Source organism: Heliangelus exortis, chromosome 3 (assembly GCF_036169615.1).
Source record: "Heliangelus exortis chromosome 3, bHelExo1.hap1, whole genome shotgun sequence".
Taxonomy (NCBI): domain Eukaryota; kingdom Metazoa; phylum Chordata; class Aves; order Apodiformes; family Trochilidae; genus Heliangelus; species Heliangelus exortis.
The window spans coordinates 11,258,426-11,276,724 of NC_092424.1; the positions used below are offsets into that span (position 1 = coordinate 11,258,426).

At 43.8% G+C, this 18,299-nt stretch overlaps 1 protein-coding gene across 1 annotated transcript in view; it reads left to right on the top strand.

The window, feature by feature from the left end:
* Positions 1-2,762: 2,762 nt before the first annotated feature.
* CRIM1 (cysteine rich transmembrane BMP regulator 1) overlaps positions 2,763-18,299 on the top strand; it is a 157,966-nt gene continuing 142,429 nt past the window's right edge. The window contains exons 1-2 of the mRNA XM_071739159.1: positions 2,763-3,512; positions 16,768-16,941. Of these exons, the coding sequence (XP_071595260.1) occupies positions 3,161-3,512; positions 16,768-16,941 (526 nt within the window). The 5' untranslated portion in view covers positions 2,763-3,160. The remainder of the gene's footprint in view (positions 3,513-16,767; positions 16,942-18,299) is intronic.

Below are 18,299 nucleotides of genomic sequence, written 5' to 3' on the forward strand. Positions count from 1 at the left end.
CAGCATACTCTCTGGCACTGTAATCACTTTTTTGATTCCTCTCTGCCCAATCTCAGGGTTGTGAACACTGTTTTAAAAATACAGCTGCAGGAATTGTGTTCCTTATTCGAAAAGCAATCTCAGTGTTGCTATACATAGAAGGTAAAACCCCTTCGTGTGTCTGGTCAGTAAAAGACATGACCAAAAGGCAGTGTTTCCAGTTCGTAGGCAGCAGTATGTTTTTAGGAACTGCTCTCATCCAAACCACCGTGGGCTTTTTGGTGGAAACTTCTGGTGAATCAAAAATACCCTGACCCCTGCAGGTGCTTCGGCAAACTGACACGAAAAGGCTGAGGGAAGAACCTGCATTTTTGAGGAAACAGTACAAAACTTATTGCTCGGTGAGCTGCTGCACCCGGGAGCATCGTCCATTTGCTGTAACATTCGGAGTGAGAGCACTTGTCTAATATGACCTTCAGGGTGCTCTCCTGACTTAGGGCTTTCCAGAGCACAGGAGCACACAATAGTTTTGTTTGTTCTCAAACATGCATTGGGTTTGTTTCTAACAAAACACGGTGCCTTTAATGAGATCATCTTATCATTTACTTAGAAAAAACTATTTAAAAAAATGTAGCACAGTATCGGTTCAAACACTGATGCCCCAGCAGATGGCTGCTTCTCATTGTCCATTTGTTGTTGATATGTCAGCTGAATGGCCCTAATCCATGAAATGTATGCTGTATTAATAAGTTTTATCACAATAATGACATTTCCCTAAAAAACAGACAAATGTCTTGCAAACTATCAGGGCTAATTAAAATATCTGTAGCTCTTGAAAAATAATCTCCTACAATTTAGTTTAAGTTTTGAATGGATCAGAATATAATCAGCTATTCTGATAAAATTTTTTTAATACTGTACAAAAAATGGTAAATGCTTTGGACAAATATGGAAAATTTTCTTCTAGACAAATATGGAAATGCTTTATTTTTCAGCATCATATTACACGGCTGTACTGTTTCCATTATTAATGGGCCTGTGCTACTGACTGGGAACCTTTGTTACTGGGAAGTACTTAGGCTGGAGTAAACGACAGGGAATTACAGTGCTTTTTAAAACACACCAAAAAGGTACGCTAGTGCTGACAAAGCTTTGTGCTATAGTTTCTTCTGCTACTGGTGGCAACTTGTCTTTTGCTTTGCCAAAGGGGAGTTCTGCCCTTACGGATCAGCTCCTCCATTAACCCAAGAGCGGTTTCTTTCTGAAGCAAACCTGTAGAAGGCATACCTTAGCACTTTCTGCAATAACCCGCATCAAGTTTCCAGAACCTCTCTCCTAACATTTCACACATCTCTGGCACCAGATCGCACACCCCAAGACCTTCTCCAAGCCGGGCCCCCACCTGCCGAGTAACCGCATCCGTTCTCTCCAGCCCCACGGCTTCAGGCGGTTCTGACAGCCGAACAAGCTGCACCCGGACCCGCCTTCGCACCCTGGGCAGGTCACACCAAAGGGCAGCGGCGTACCATGATCCTCGGTTGTACCCGAGCGGCTGCCCTTGCGAAGGCAACAACCTCCCGATTCCCTGCGGTTACCGAGCGGGGACAAGTCCGCGGTTGCCTTTCGGCAGCACCGTTCGGTTTGCTTTCTCCCCGGTCTCTCCGTCCCTGGTGGGGCAGACAGTTCCCTCCCGCCGCACTCTGCCGGAGCGAGCGGAACGTCGAGCGATGCCGCCCACCGATCCTCCGGGGGCGCCCGCAGGCCTCCCGCGCCGCCGGGCAGCGCTTGGCTCCGGCCCCCGCCGACGGGCCCAGCGCGGCAGCGCTACCGCAACCGCACCTCCCGCTCCCGGCCTTCCCCGGGCCGCGCTGTACAGCACCGGCAGGGCCGCGGCTGCCCGCCCCGGGCCGCTCCCGAGGCACCCCGGCCGTCTCTGGGCAGCTGCCCAGCAAGGGGACCGGCCGGTAGCCGCGGGCGGCCAGCGAAGACCTCTTGCTGACCCAGGGGCGGTTCGGAGTGCGGAGGTCCACGGGCGCGTCTCAGCACCTCCGCTTGTTTACAAGAGAGCGGCGGGGCGGCCCGGGACAGTGCTCCGCCGACGCTGCCCTTAGAGTGGACCAGCAGCCGTTAAGAGGCGGCAGCGCAGCCCCCTTCCCGCCCCCGCCTCGGCTCCGCACCCGCGGGGCACCTGGAGGGGACCAGGGGCCCGGCTACAAGGACGGGACGAGGCGGGGAGCGGAGCGGGCGGCTCTCCCCCTCCAGAGGCTGAGAAGGCGTTAAGCCGCTCCTCATGCCGGATCCTCGCGCCCCTCGGGGGAGCAGGCGGAGAAAGAGGAGGAGGCTCTCGCCAAAGCGGCCGGGGACGCGAGGCCCCTTTGGAGACTCCCTCCGCCGTCGCCCTGCTGTGGCTGCGCCCTTCGAGGGGCCCTCTCCCTCCCCAGCCCCGGTGTCCCCTGCAGGCAGAGATGTCTCCCGGGCCTCCGTCAGCCGGTCCCCAGGGTCTGGCGCCGCAGCCTTGCTCCGCTCCGCGCTCAGAGCCCCGGGAGAGGGAAGGGAGGGGCTGGGGGAGGCGGCGGCCGCCGTGGGGCCCAGGCTGCTCCTCGCCTCCGCTGCGTCTCTCCCCAGCCCCAGGATCTGGGGCTGCGGGGAGAATGGGGAGGGGAGAGGGGGCTGAGGGGCGGGAGAAGGAGCGGGCGGGGCCATTCTGGGCGGAATCCAATGAGAAGGCGCGAGCAGGCAGGCGGGGCGGAGCTAAGGCGATCACCGCCCAATGGGGGAAGGGCAGAGGGCGCACTCGGAGCGGGGCGAGTCGAAGGCAGGAGGGGACTCGGGACTCGGGCAGCGAGCGGGGCAGAAGCAGCCGTCGCCTGGCCCAGGGGCTCCTTCGTAGTCGCTCAGGCGCGGAGCGCCTCGCAGTCGGCGTGGACGGTGCTACGGGACCGGGATCGCAGAGACGAACGGACTGACGGACGCCGCTTCCCAGACGGGCAGCGGGCGGAGCCGCCGCCGCCCGGAGGAGAAGTTTGGCTGAAGCGGCTGCCGCCGCCGCGAGAGGAAACTTTCCTCGGGGGGCCGGAGGCGGGGGCGGCGGGAAGGAGCCGCGGCACGCACGGGTCCGCCGCCCGGCGAAGGGGGCTTCGGAGAGGCTCCCCCCGGCCCAGGCCGGGCTGCGGCGGCCGGGATGTACCTGGCAGCGGTCTCGGCGGGGAGGAGACGCCCGGGCGGAGACGGCGGCTGGCACCTGGCGGCGACGGGGTGGCTGTTTCTGCTGGCCCTGCTGCTGGGAGAGTCGGGTACGCGGGCTCTGGTCTGCTTACCCTGCGACGAATCTAAATGCGAAGAGCCGAAGAGTTGCCCCGGTAGCATCGTGCTGGGGATCTGCGGTTGCTGTTTCATGTGCGCTCGACAGCGTAACGAGAGCTGCGGGGGAGTCTACGGGCTGCACGGGGCTTGCGACCGGGGGTTGCGCTGTGTCATCCGACCCCCGCTCAACGGGGACTCCATCACCGAGTACGAAGTGGGCGTCTGTGAAGGTGAGAGGCGGCGGGACATCATTCATCCATCCCCCGGCGTGGGGGTACCCGCGGGCGGCGGGGAGGGAAAGCGCCGGTGCGCTCTCCTTCCCTCCCTGACGCCCGCCTGTCCCATCTGCAAGCGTCTTGTAAGCTTTCCTCCCGCAACCTTCCTGTTTAGAACTTTCACCCTTCATTTGCTTAGCTTAAACTTCTAGGCTCTTCTCTTTTTCTGTAGCGCTTCACCCGTTTGCTAATAGCTTATACCAACAACCGATGCCCACGGAAAATTCCTTGATACAGGGTTTGGCAGATGGAAATCTGCGGAGGTCAGTCGGGCACACATGATGCCTGTTCCGGATTCCCTCCTCTCTAAGGCAACACAAAAGCCCATCATCTGTTGTCAAGTTTTCCTTCCTGTTCCTGTCCTTTAATATCTCCCCGCCTGCTCTACTTGGTCTATGATGGTAAGGGATGGCTTTTTCTCTGCTGCAGCATCAAGGAGTAGAGAGAAATCCCTACGGCAGAACTCCTCAAAGCCACTTTTGCTTCCTGCCGCTTGCTTGATAGGTGATGAGCCGTTATGAAATGCAAGAAGAATTCCCACAACCCCTTAAATCCTGTATCTGTCAGAGTCCCTCATTCGTTTGGTTTGGTTTTTTTGTTTGGGGTTTTTGGTTTGTTTTTTTTTTTACATATATAACTTAACAGGAGGCCAAAGACAAATCCCTAGTTTCTTTTTCCATCCCACCTCCTTTTCCCCCAAGTTGAGGGAAAACATGGCGCTGTAAAGAAATTATAAATATCCAGTAGTTTTGGGTATGTTTAAGTGCATGTGAGACTGGGAGCGGGAGCCTCGACAGTTCTGGAAAAGGAGCCGGAGGCAGTCTCCCCTCGGCGGGTAGAGGGCAGCAGAAAGTCCAGAGAGCTGGGGAGGCATCATCTTTCCAAAAAACTTAGGTTTAACATGATGCTCTGTTTCGAGAGAGCTAGAACGGGTCATTTTAGTGGGCAGCTGAGCTTTGTTCCCTTTGCCTTCCTCACAAATGAACTGCAAACCCCAGCAGAGCAGTGTTCTGTCTGTGCTATGACCCATTCCATCAGCCTCTGCAGTTGTTTCTGGGGTATAGCCAGCTCTAGGGTTAAAAACTCGGTTGTTAAACAGTTAAAAGTGGCCCTAAATTACTTCAAAGACCTTGGCTGAGACCACGTTGCTGAATGTTGTAGTCTCATTATTTTTAGTATGTGTTGGAGCAGTTTTAGAGAAATACAACCAAAGAGGGAAAAGTTCCTTCAAAAACCTACCGGGTTTTGGACGAGTTTCCTTTTTTTGTATGTTTTCCAGTAGAAGCTTGGCTTAAACATCTTCTTCCCTACCCCTTGGTTAAAGGAACTAAGCCTGCAGTCATTAAATGCCTTAATGTTCCCACTCCCTTACTGTATCACAGTACGGATGTCTCTGGCAGTTTAGGAGTATTCATTCCTTTGAAGTGATGCAATCTGTACGTTGCTGTAGTTCAACTTGTAACACGTCCCATCTACTGTTGGAAATAGCATGAAGCATTTGTTGGAAAGATTGCATTTCAATTAGTGTTGTGGTTAGGACATAGTTCCAGCTGTCCCTATAGTCAGGGAGATAAGTTACCTGTTTAATTTCCAATCTCAGAAATGAAAAGCAACCCAGATGAACTGTCAGCCTTACAAATAGTCCTGGAATACCTATTATTGAATGGTCAGGCAACTGCTTCTTTCTAAACAAGAGCAGCAATGTAGTTCTTAATGGTGTGTATTGTGCATAAGGGCTGGCAGCAAGGAGGAAAGGGGACTTGCTGTACTACCTTTGATCACTAAAATTAGGTTGATTGCCTGTTTTTTTGATTTTTGTGCCCTAACCAGTTAGGCATTTTACAGGCATGTGTGCAACAGGCTAGACTGGTGATGACTGATGTGTGGGTAGTACTAAGTCATGCCTTTATCCATTAATGGAATAAAGGCTGCTTTTTCTTTTATCATGTCTACTGGGAATGCAAAGCCTTTTCTACCCCAGTTCAGGGAGGAGGAAATGGAAGTGACTTACAGAACTGCATGAGTAGAAATTGATGTTATTTACTCTCCTTCCTGTCTCTAGCCTTTCCCTTCCACTGCAATTTTTTACACTGAAATGACCCCTACTGGCTATAGTTATAAGCATACTTTTTTACAATTTTTGAAGCTTCAGCAGTGTCTTATTTCAGAGTACCAACATATACTAGGCTACAGAAAACTTAAGAGTTTGAATTGCAGCAGGTAGAAACACTTGTCTGTTAACATAATATTTAATACACTCTGCATATCTCTGACACCTCATGGAGAAATCTCTGTGGTACCTGTCAATGATAGCCTCTCTTTCTGAAACTGGAAATGGAGAAGGCTTTGTTAAATCAGTGTTTATTAATTAAATCTGTTGCTGAATCTAGGTTAGATTCTAGGTGAGATCTGTTGCTGATCTCTAGCCTTCTAAAACCTGAAGGAAGTCATCATTCACCTCACCACCTTAACTGTTCACATCTTTATGCAGTTCTGAGCTTCAGTTCATGGCTTTATCCTGAAGTATAGGAATATCCTTCCTGAATGTTTTGGGTAAGGAATAATTCTGAGGTCAGATTCCCCCAGCATGGATGGGTGCTTTTTCTGAAGGGCAACCTTTGGAGACTTTAAAAACCTCTAGGCTAGGGATGCTGCTGGATGGCAGTGAGGCATCGAGACCCTAAAGCCTCTTCCAAACACTTTTACCATTCAGGAATTGTGAGCTCAAAGCAGGGACTGCACTTGCTTTCTGTCTTTGGAGATAGACTTAGACCCACCTCCTAATTAGTTTGGAGTTCTCCAGAAACACGTTAGCATTGGCTTCTGCAGCAGTCCAGCTGGACAGGGCTTTTGCCTTCTGGGGAACTGGAAAGCCTTGGAAAAGCTCTGCCAAATAAGTTCTGTTATTCTGTAAAGGCATTTTTTGAGATGACTTCTCTTCTTCCCCAGTTCTTAGATGAGGAAGCCTTGATCCTTTGCTGAACTCTCCTAAGGCATACCAGTAGCATATGCAATAATACTGCAGATGAGCCAATTTATTATTTATTTTAAAACTGTGTAGTAGGACCATAGCTTAAATTTTTGTAATACATATATTTGAAATGCAATGTTAACAAAACTATTATCTCTACTGTGTCCTTAAATTCCTTTGAGAATATACTTGGGTATAATCTAGCCCTTGTGTAGCCATTGAAAGAAGGTATTTCTGCTTCAGTAGCTTACTTAAAGTGTAATACTTTGTTTGGGGTTTTTGTTTTGGTAGAGCTTGGGGTTCTTGGTTTCTTTTGTTTGTGTTTTTTTGTGTGTGTGTGTGTGTGTGTGTTTGGTGGGGGCCATAGAGTTATTGCTATATTCTTTTTGTTTATTGCAGCCAATTTAAGGCTTGCCTCCCTCACTTGAGGCTTGTTTGTCTGGCAAGTCACTTCTGAGCTGAGGTACCCTCAGGACCAGGAGAAGCTGCTATAGCAAATTTTAGGTGAATAATCAGGAAGCATGTGAGTTAATTGTCTAGGATGATGGTAGAAGTTAGTCCTATCTGTTCACTTCATTTTTTTGGGAGCTTGGAGTATTACCAAGGTGTTCCTTCACCCACCTTTAAGCCTACTTTGAACTGTCTTTCTCCAGGAACATGTAGTAGAGTATGATAGGTAAGGACACAGTATATCATATGTAACCAAAGCACGATGAAACTGAGGCTGACTAGAAGAAATTAATTTCTAAAAACTTGGTTTTTTTCAAAGCTAGGAGGAGGAGATGTAAGTTGTTTTAGTTTGGTTTTGCTTGGACATCAGTTTACACAGATTTCTCTTCTGCTTTTCTGAAGAACAACTTGCTTACAGACTTAATACTATTTTTACCACAACTGATGCTGCTGCTTGTGGCTTCTGCAGGTAGTAAGTACCCTTGGGAGAACCTTGTTTACAGTTGGTTTTGGTCCCATGCTCTGTTTCTAATGGGTCAGTGGACCCAAAGACTAGAACATGGTGCTTTGTGTCCAGAGAGACTTTTATGCAACATACTGGGCTTCTTGCCTGTGATGCTGTCCAGACCCCTAAACATCAGGCAGTATTTTGCTTCAACTACTAGTTGCTGAGATTCATGTGATTTAGAAGTTGCATGAAAGTAACCTGTTTTTTTATATCTGATTGGACAGTGATGCCCATATTTCTTAACTGTTTTTTTTACTTTGTTATGTAGGGAATGACTGGGGAAATGTCCAAATAGTTCTGGTGTCCACATGTATATAGAGGGCTTCCTCTACTAACAAAAAGTGGAAGAACTGGTGATTTGGTTATACTGATGAAGTGGTGAGCCAAATGATTGTATTGGCATGAAAACAGTCAAGATACTTGGTTAATAGACTGCCAGCAATCCAAGCAATTGGAGAAAAAATGGAAAAATTGTTCATGATGTAAAAAAAAAAATAAATTGAAAGATTACTGAACTTGTGAAAATGGAATGAGAAGTAATCCCTTGACAAGTGTTCAGCTTCTGATATGCTAGTCATGACCACTACTAACACTGCTTTGCCCCCTCCCCTCAGAAAAGACTTATTAGGCACACGCCAGCTTCCTGTGCACAGGCTGGATAATTTGTAAGCTATTTCTACTCTGACTTGTGTCAATGCTGAAATCTCAACATCAGTAAGAACACGTAACTTTGAGTGTGGCATGGAATTTGAATTAGATCAGGTGCTTATTTGACTTGGAAATGGTTTCCTTTCTATTTCTGGCCATCATGTTTTGATTTTTAGAAACCACTTGGTTCAAGAAAGAGTAAATGGAGAAGCCCAACACATATGAGGAGGGATATTAATGTGGGAATTTGCAGGGCTTTTTCTGTTTAAAAATAGCATTCATATCATGGATAGGGTGTATTACTCAATCTCTCAACCCCTGTTAAGAGGAATACTCTTACTTATTTTTTCCTTTTTAAAACCATTTGATCTCGCATGACTGTATGCCAAGCATGTTCTGCTGATGTTATGTTTTCCCTATAGAATATGGTTATTTCATCAGGTTACCCAATATTCTACTGCTTATAAAGATTGTTTTTTTAAAACTGCCTTCAAACTTGTCAGTAATTTCAGCCCTCCAGGCATGTTTGCAGTTTTAAATACCCTCTAGTTGATTCAAGAATACTTGTATACTTTTACTTCTTGTATAGTTTTTAGTCAACCAAAATGTCATTTGACCGACAGGCAAGTTATGCAATAATTAATCCATTAATATGGTTAAAAAATGCCTTTCTCTTCCTTTCTTTGCACCCCCCTCAAGAATTCTTCATCTTAATGAATAAAGTTTATAGTGTCTTACAGATGGGACCAAATGTTTCTCTGTTTTAATGGATTAAATGCTTTGTGGAAGTGACCTATTAAATGTCTCTTGTGATTTCTAAACTGCTTTCATTTAAGAAGGCATTTAATCCCCAGGGAACATAAGCTTGGAATGGTCGACTCTCAGGGTTCTCCTGAGACTTCAGGTAGCACCAATTGCATAGTTCAACAGTATTAGGTTTTAAGTCTGCCTTTTGGTATGTATGCATGCAATTTGGAAACTGAGGGACACTGACATAGAAAAAGCTTAGGCATATGGAGAAATGTACCCATGTAAACTAAGATGGGAAGATAACTGTGTATAAAGGCTATCTAGATTAAATTCCACATAAGCATACGGATTAAGAGATGGTCCCTGAGGGAGTCTTAAACTAATCTAAACAGACTAGTTGGACCACGTTTGAAGGAAGTGAGCCCTTAGTAATGTATTGAGATGAATGGAAGCAGTTCACACCTTTACCAGAGGCAATGTTCAGTCCCCAGCAGCAGCTTTCACTGGCTATACTGGGGACTTCAGAAAATGCTAATCATGTTAAGACCTTTTGGGTCATTAGTGTGCACGTCTTCCAATAGGAAAACAAACAGGGGAGTAGCACAGGGGAAAAACAAACAGGAGCAGCACTGGCTCACAGGCACACACACACATTCCCTTGTTCTTACTAATTTTCAAAATGTAAAGCCTTATACAGTTACCTTGATACTGATAAGCTTTGGTGGTTTTTTTTTTTCGTTTGGTTGGTTTTTTAGGGAGTGAAAAATCTAAGAAGTGTAATGCTTCTGAATCAGAGAGCCCAATTTTTTGAGTCTTTTATCCTTGAAACAAATTAAATTTCAGGATTTTGGTAAAGCCTATGTTGTGCTCTGCTAAGGAGCTTGGTTTTTTTTCACAAAGGCTGTATGTATGCATGTGGAGTAGTTTCTTCCTCCCACTGATGATGGGCTGTTGATAAAAAAATCTAGGATCACTGATAATATTTATAATGGTATTGCATGGGCTAATGTAAAATGCTACTTTGATAACAGACTCAAGTTATCTGTCACTAAGTTAGGTTTTAGGAAAAGGAAAAAGTCTTGATGCTAATTCTAAATCCGGGGTATGTAGAGTTTTTTCTGTGGCCTTTTTGACTAGGAAATGGGCTGTAACTCTTTTCATACATCCTGTAGTTCTGATGCTCAGTAATGCTATGTTAATGACTTGAGGGGGACAGTGGCAAAAGTTTTTAGGATATTGCGTTTCTTCTTATAGTATAGACTGTTCCTTTTTGTTGTTCCTCAGAACTGCCCTTGGTCAAACCTTTACCTACTCTTGTCTGCTTTGCTTCTGCAGAGCTGCTTGAGCAAGCTGCCAGCCAGCTCCTTGTTTTGCAGTGAATTTGGTGCATGTGCTTTTCCTGCAAGCTTGTGCAGTGTGTGACTACAGTGTGCAACTTCTGGCAGGGAATGTAACCCTTTGAAAAATGGGTTTGAAGGTTTGGCCCTTTGCTGAAGCTTTAGCAATTACTTTTTATAAAGAGTTTCCAAGAGCTAGGGTTAAAGATCTGCTAGGACAGCTGAAACACTGCTGTCCATGCTCATTGTAATCAGGGCAGAGGCTATGCCTGACCAATGAAACCCTGGGACACTGTGTATTATTTCAGTCAACTATTTACAGACAGATGTGGTTCTGATCACAAGATTGAAATAACTTATTTACAAGTCTTTTCTTGGGTGCCTAAATGCCTGGGGGTCACTTCAAAACTAATTATTAATTATTTCATACCATCTTTGGGGCAAAAAAGCTATGGAAAATATCATTCAGTCTTGTTAGGGGGAACCCCAGTAGTGAAAGTCTTTAAAACCCAAACCAAACAAAACCCCCCCAAAATACTCAAAGAAAAAGGGGGGGTAGGTGGTAATTGGAGGACTAAATATTAGACAGTGTAGGCAAGGGAAAACTTAAAAAATTGAAATAGTTGTCCACATCACGTGTTTCACTAAACACCTCTATTTATCTTCTTGCTTTTCTCACTGCTTCTGTGGAGTTTCTGATAACTGAGTGGAAAGCTGGTTTGTTTAAATACTTTCTGCATTCCTTAGTATGAAATAACTGCCTTAAGACACAGGGCTGCTTCAGTGAAAATCTTTCTCACTGTATTGGGGATTTGATCACCTCAGATACATGCTCCAGTTTGAAGATAAAGCAGGCAGTCAAATTTGAGACAAGCCCTGCATGAAGTATCTAAATGGTATGGTACAGTTTTGCTTTCTAGCTTTGACTAGAAATATTATCAGAAGGTTGCAAAACCCTTTTGTACTGATGTGCATTCCACATGAAGGGTTGATCTTGGAAAGTGGAGTTTGGCAAAAAAAGTGGAAAAACTGTCTTATCATAGAGGTCTCAGCTGTCTGTCTTACCAGCTCCAGTCCCCAGTTTATGACTTCAGGGAAGGAATAGGTTGTGAGAGGGGAGAGGATTGCAGCCAATACATGAGCTCAAAGTCACTTCAAGGCTACTCTTCCCTTCTGCTGCTTTTCAAGGTCTGGGGCTGGGTTTCAAGCATTCTTTAGTGGTGATTAGTCATTTCTATTGTTCAGCTCCTCCAAAACATGAATTTCCTTTCCATCATTCTTTTTTTCCTGTTCAAAGAGAAGCCAAAGCCTACTGGCAAAGAAGTATTTCCTTTTTTAATTTTAGAAAGTTTGCAGGATCTGTCCAGAGCCTCATTCCATCATAATGAATACCACTGATCTGACAGTGCTGTTGTGTGTACCAGTGTGCTGGAGTGGTGGGGCTCAAACCTCAGGTCTGGTTTGGTGGAGAAGCTTCTGAAAGGTTCCCTGCACTTCCCAGAGAGCAGTGCCAGTCTCAGTAAGGATCATTCCTGTTTCACTGGGAAACCAGTTCTCCTGTATACTGAAGGAGGAAAGTGTCTGTAAGATATGACTGGTTGTTTCACATCAGCAATATATTTGGTGGTCCAGAAATAGCAGAATAACATACTGCAGTTAAGTGTAAATTATGGGAGTTCACTCTATCCGTTCCAGTTATGTTTACCCTCTCACCCCTGAACTGTAATTGAAGAATTTTGTGGGTGGAATGCTTTTATATTAGTCTCCAACAGTGGTACCTTTGTGAGTGTTTCAGTGTGGTGCTTGCTGGTTTGAGATGATGCATCATCTGTATTATAAGCAGTGAGGGAGAAGCTTATATGTTTTTCCAAGGAATAGCTGATATTCATTAAATGTCTAGGAAGGAAGAGAAGGTTAAGACATAAGAAAAGATTCTGTGGCAGGCAGAAGGAATTGAGAACTGGAAGGAAGGGAAAGCAAAAAATTAAGTAATGGAGAGAATGTCTGAAAAGGTTTTTCCTTGTACTTTTAACTTTTCCCCTGTTTTGAGGCAATCCCTTGCATATGGGAACAATAAATGCAACTATAATGAGCTACTGTGTGCTTTAAAAATAAGGCTCCAAGGTAGTTTCTTGCAATTGCATCTTTTTGTGGAAACACAAGCATCTCTTCAGGTGGAGAAGACAAATCTGCTTTAATTGTGAGCGCTGCACCTCACACACTTCTGTTATGCTGTGTTGTGAAAGCTGGTATGTAGGATTTAGCATGGAAGAAATGATGGAATGCTGCTTACCAGAGATGTATTTTTCAGGCTGTTTCCCAGACTGGACCTGTTGTTTAAGGACCTCTTGTTCAACTTGTTAATGCCATAATCCTCTTCCCTACTTTATGTGCATGCTATGACAGGTCTTGGGAGTTCAGCAACCCAGGGCAGCACTTGAATTGTTAACAAGCTGAAATATTTGCTTTGCAGAAAGCAAGTGATTATATGAGTGATGGGAAAAAGTGGAATTAGCAGGATGCCTCCTCTCTCATGGCTTCCTTATGGTATGAAAGTACACTTAGTAGAATTAAAGCATACTATGTTCAAGAGTTAACTTTGGTCTGAGTAAAGGCAAAACTGCTTTATTGTGTGAAGTGGGAACTTGCCTGAACAAGTTGGCAAGTGGGGAACTGCATGTAGGTAGACATGATGTGAAACAGTGACTTTCAAACTATAGTTATTGGCCCACTGGGAGTGTTTGAACTGCTTCCAGTTGTGTGTAAAAGCTGGTTGAGTGGCTATGTATCAGCAGTCCAGTGTCAAGTCAAGAATGCTAAAAACTGTCCCTTCCCTTTTTTGCCTCCACCTGATAATACCAGCACAATGGTGGAAAGCACAGCTAAACTTCTGGGACAGTTTGGATGAAATCTAGCAGTTCTTCAGCTGGGTTGTTCCTAAAAAGTTAAACACCTACTTGATTTTGGTTTTTTTAAGTGACCTAGAAATCAGATAGGGGATAGGATGCACATGCTGAGGTTTGAGAGGCTCTTAGGTTATTACACCTGGGTTTTATCAACACTGCTTACAGAGAAGTAACATATTCATGAATGACTCAGTTTCTTCCTTCATATCATCCATGTTTCTCAGAGGTATGCATGAAAGAGCACTCTCCTGGGAGAGAAACCATAGAAGTCAAATAGAAGGTGCATGGACATGTTTTTGCTACAGCCTGGAACTGTTCTTGAACTGGTCCAGGTCTCCAAGTCAGTGGTATATAAAAGCTTGGGTTTTGGAATAGTCTGTAGGACATAATGATTTTAATAGCAATAGAGGCTATCTTATGTATTTCACAGAGCCTGGATTTTGTTCAGGACAAATTGAAATATTGCTGACCTCTAAAGTAAAAAGCATGCTGGACTTGACCACCTCTTACCTTATCAAACAGAGCACTAGGTTCCTTTGCATTAAGTAACAAAAGCTTTGAATTGACGTGAGACAGTGGATTAATCCCTTTAGCTCATGTGAGTGCTTTCATGTGGTTGCACCTTTCATTCCAAGGAATTTTGTTCTGCCTGCACTGATGTGGCTTCTGAGTGTTTAAGAGGTAAAAAATATTCATTTAACAGGGCCTTTAACTTCTGTTCATGAAAGGGCAAAATCAAATAGGAAAAGGAGTCTTAAGTCTGTGAGAAAGATCAAGCTAGACTTTGCATTGATTTACTAAATTAAAATAAACTCTTTTCTTGTTACGAGTTTTTTCCATCATTGATGGAAATCTTGTTTCTAAATCAAATTGTGTGGAAAAGCAGTCTGGTAAAAGATGTCAAGACTAGAACTGGATTTGCATTCTTCCTGTCTGAATGGGACTATTTTGTATTCACTCACAGTAATGAAAAACACCTTGTTTCAAGATTCAGCATGTTAGGTGTGTAGTCTGCAAGTATTCCTGAGGGATTTGTCTTCTCTTCCACCCTTTTAATGGCTACTGAGCTCATTTTTGAGGGGTGTGGCACTGAAGACCAGGTATACCCAGTACTGGGCCACGTGTTTCCCATCTACCTGCTTTTCTGCTCCCATCTGAAAAGCCATGAGCTTTGTAGGTGAGATATCAAACACTAATCTGTTCTGGAAGTCAGATAAGGCTGTGAGCAGTGCCACAGTGCATGGTGCCATCTGCATGGAGGAGTTCTGCTGTGAGTAAGAGATGGCTCTGCTCTCCCTGCCAGGTGGGTCCCACCTGACATCAGGCAAGCAGCTCCTGTGCAGCAGGGCCTCTGCCTATCACTGTCAGCCCTGAGAAGATGCTAAAATACCAGAAGGCAGAAACTCCCAAATCCTTTGAGCTGGTGTTGCTGGAAGAGGCAAAGTGTGCTGATGGGGCTGATCTGGGGTGCTTGGGGGGAGGGTGCTCTGCCACAGGGTCCCCAGGGCTGATGAAGCTCCTGGCCCGTGCACAGCAGCAGGGGGGGAGAGCCTGGGTGTCAAGAATGAGAAGCAATTACTTTTCTTGAGACAATAAAAAAGAACTATCTGGATGAAGTTGTGGTCCCTGCAGTTACAGAATATGAAACACAAAATTTTGGAGCCCCTTTTGTTCTTGTCCTTACGTAGATGACTGCTGTGATTTATAAAATACAAATTGTTCAGACTTTATTCCGGCTTCTCAAAAACAGGATGTATTATTGTTCTCCAAATTCTCATGGTTTTTTTGGTTGGGTTTTTTTTTTGTTTTTTTTTCCTCTCTCTGCATGCCTCGCCTCCTTAAGATGAAAGTGTTGCAAGTATTACTCTAGCAGCATCTTCTCTTGAAGGAATTTTAATAGTTTGTCTTCAGGAACTCCTGCACTTCCTTTGACTTCTATTGGTACAATTGCTATATGGGATGATAGATTAACTTTTGTCTTTTTTTTTTTTTTAAGTTAAATTAGTTCCTGGGGTTAATGACTGTTCTTCCTTGGCTGTTTTTATGGAGTAGAAGAGCCATGAGGTTCCCATGATGGTTCCCTTCTTCACGTCTAAAATTGACTTAGTTGTTTATTCATGCTCTTTGTCAGCAGGATACTTCACTGACTTAAGGCAGAAAGCAAGCAGTTGGTGTTACAGGGAGAGACCTGTCAGGATCTGCTCTGACACTTGCTGTAGATCACATACAGTACATACCTGGTAAACATCTCTTCCCAGGTGTTGGTTGTTTGGGTTTTTTTTTTGTTTTGTTTTCTTTTGTTTGTTTTTTATCCCAGAACTGGTGAAACTTCAGGTTAGCAGATACTCTGCATCTTTCTGGGGGTGAGCAATACTTGTATGTCAATCTTTCTGTGTGTGTATGTTGTTATTTACTTCCAGTTTTTAGACTTCTGTTGAATGCTAGACTACTAAATAACAAACAGGTTGTATTTGGTTGTGGCCTCCCATACAAGTGTTTCTTGGCAGGATCTGTATTGGAAACTTGCTTGTTGTTAGTATATAAAATTAAGGGTGAACTACAACAAGACACAGTGTGAAAGCTGCTGTGAAGAAGAAAGAAGTTAAGACTGAAAATAGGTATTTGTTCCTTTTGTCATTACTAGAAGTCTGTGAGACTATTGTGTGCTGTACTTGTGATAGACAAAGTTGCATAATGATCTGGTGCTTTATAGCACAAAGTTCCTTATGCCTAGTTCATTTTCTTCAGTCTTGCATAAAAAGCAGGTATCTTGCTTTAACTTTTGTGCTGGTGGTCTGCTGCTCTGTGTGCACCTGACCTAAAGAAACTGAGATATTGTAGGACTGGTAAACTAGATGGAAATCTGGATTGACTGGATTTATCACTTTCTGGAGAGAAAAAAAAAATCTTGTCACATGTAGCCTCATTCTAAAAGGAAACTGGGCAGTTGTACAGTGGGAGTATGAGTTATACACATTTGACTTGACTGGTTCAAAAAAAGCTGAATTTTTTTGAGCAGAAGTACTCGTTTTGGCCCAGCCTTTGACAGCAAGGAGCATCATGTGTTTGAGCAATTCTCCTAGAGTATGGGCAGTCATTCTGGAGTGATGGAAAACTCTCATTTGATCTTATTACAGAATCAAAGGCCTGGCATCTTGCAGTATTTTTGGTAATAAAAATTTATATCTGTGGAGTGAATTCTGTGTGATGTATTTTTAATCATGTTTAAAAATGTGCTTTTTCTGACTCAGTTTTAACTTCTATAGCAGCTGCAGATTGTGTCCAGCATTCTTACTTCCATGATAAATGCAGCTTCAAGTATCTATAGAAGTTATTTTGGCTAGAATAGCACTCATTTGTACTACAGCTATGCATTTCCATGGAACATGATAATTTCACATACAGATGAAAGCAAACAAAGCCAGTAACTTTAGCAAAATGTGCAATAGCACAGTTGTGAAACATATTTGGTGAATTCCACAGTTTAGATTAATCTGTTATTTTCTTAATCTGTTATCTCATGTTTAGCCCTATGTTGAATTTGAAGTAAGTCACACCCAGCTCCAAAGTAGCTGGATTTATATACTCTAGCCAAAAATACAATAGTGAGTGAGTTTGTTTCTTTGTTTGTTTGTTTTAGATGAAAACTGGGATGATGATCAGCTTCTTGGATTTGAACCATGCAATGAAAACCTTATAACAGGTTGTAACATAATCAATGGGAAATGTGAATGTGACACCATTCGGACCTGTAACAATCCATTTGAATTTCCAAGCCGGGATACTTGCCTGTCAGCCTTAAAAAGGATTGAAGGTAAGCATTTGTTTTCAATAATTCAGGGTTAATAATTTTTCTGTGCATTTGGTGAAAAGCTATGGTTTAGTTTAACATGGTTTAGGTTGACTTGGGTAATTTCAGATACCTGCAGTCTAGTGCTTTTCAGGAGACAGTTGGATGTTTTTGTAAGGATGGTAAGACTTCAGTGAGCTTGGCTTTCTCAATACATAGGCTTGAGAATGGAAGAAATTACTACTTTGTGCCTTGTATGTTATGATTGCAGATTCAAAGACTAAAAGTGTTTTATTTCTAGTTCCTGGAAGCTACCTTCACAGATCGTTAGGTGTAAAGCAGTATGGAGAGCTCTCTTTAGATGTGTTGATGTGACTGAACTATGGTAAAGTGGATTTTAGTAGGAAAGGGACAGAAAAAGGAGTACTTGTTGATTGTAGTTGCACCTTTTCTTATCTGAATGCATTCATTTTGTTGCTTTCTTCAGGTTTACATAATAATGTAGCGTTACTTTATTGCTTGTGTTTTTCCATTTTTGATTAGACTTGCGTTAAGCCACAAATATTTATGCTTCTGCACACATACATGATGGTCTTTTTGTTTGTGTTTTTTGGTGTTTTTTTGTTTTTGTTTGCTTACATCTGAACTGGAAATGAGTTGGTTTAAATGTATCCAGTTGGAATGAAATTCCCATGAGTTATTTCTAGGATTGTTTTGAACAAGTGTCAAAGCCATTTCTATGGTGCTGCAATTACTGTTTATATTCCAAAGTGTCCAGGAATATGCTAAAGTTGATCAGTGGTGTAAACCAGCTTAGTCTGCTACAAACCAATGCTTAAAGTCAGATTGCAAAAGTAAATGACTTTATAAGGCTACTAATCATAGTTAAAGTTACTGCCTCTGAGTTAAAGGAAGTGTGATCTGATGTCATCTGTCATATTCCTTTTGCGATAAGAAAGTTGTTTTTGAGCTACAGACTTTGAAGAAGGACATTTTGTGAGGGGGGAAAAAAGGAGCTGGCAGAAACATGTTCATTATGGTCAGTCATGATGTTGGTGAATAAAGGCATACAAGTGCTTTGTGTGGGGTTTTTGTGGCTTTATTACTTCAAGGAAGAGGAGAGGCACAACCTTTGTTGGCCTTTTTTTTGTTGTAGTGGATAGCAGTAGCATATATGGATTCTTAAGTAATATTACTCACCATTCTTTTTTTTCACTTGTGAAGGTGTGACTAAGTTTGTAGTAGTTCAGCAGGGCTTCTGTTGGTATGACAATTCAGCGTGTTTAACTTGCTAAGAAAATCTGCTCTGGATGCCTTTTTGGTTTTTGCAGACTTGAAATAAATGAACTTGATGGAATGGCACAGCTAAAGCACATTGATTC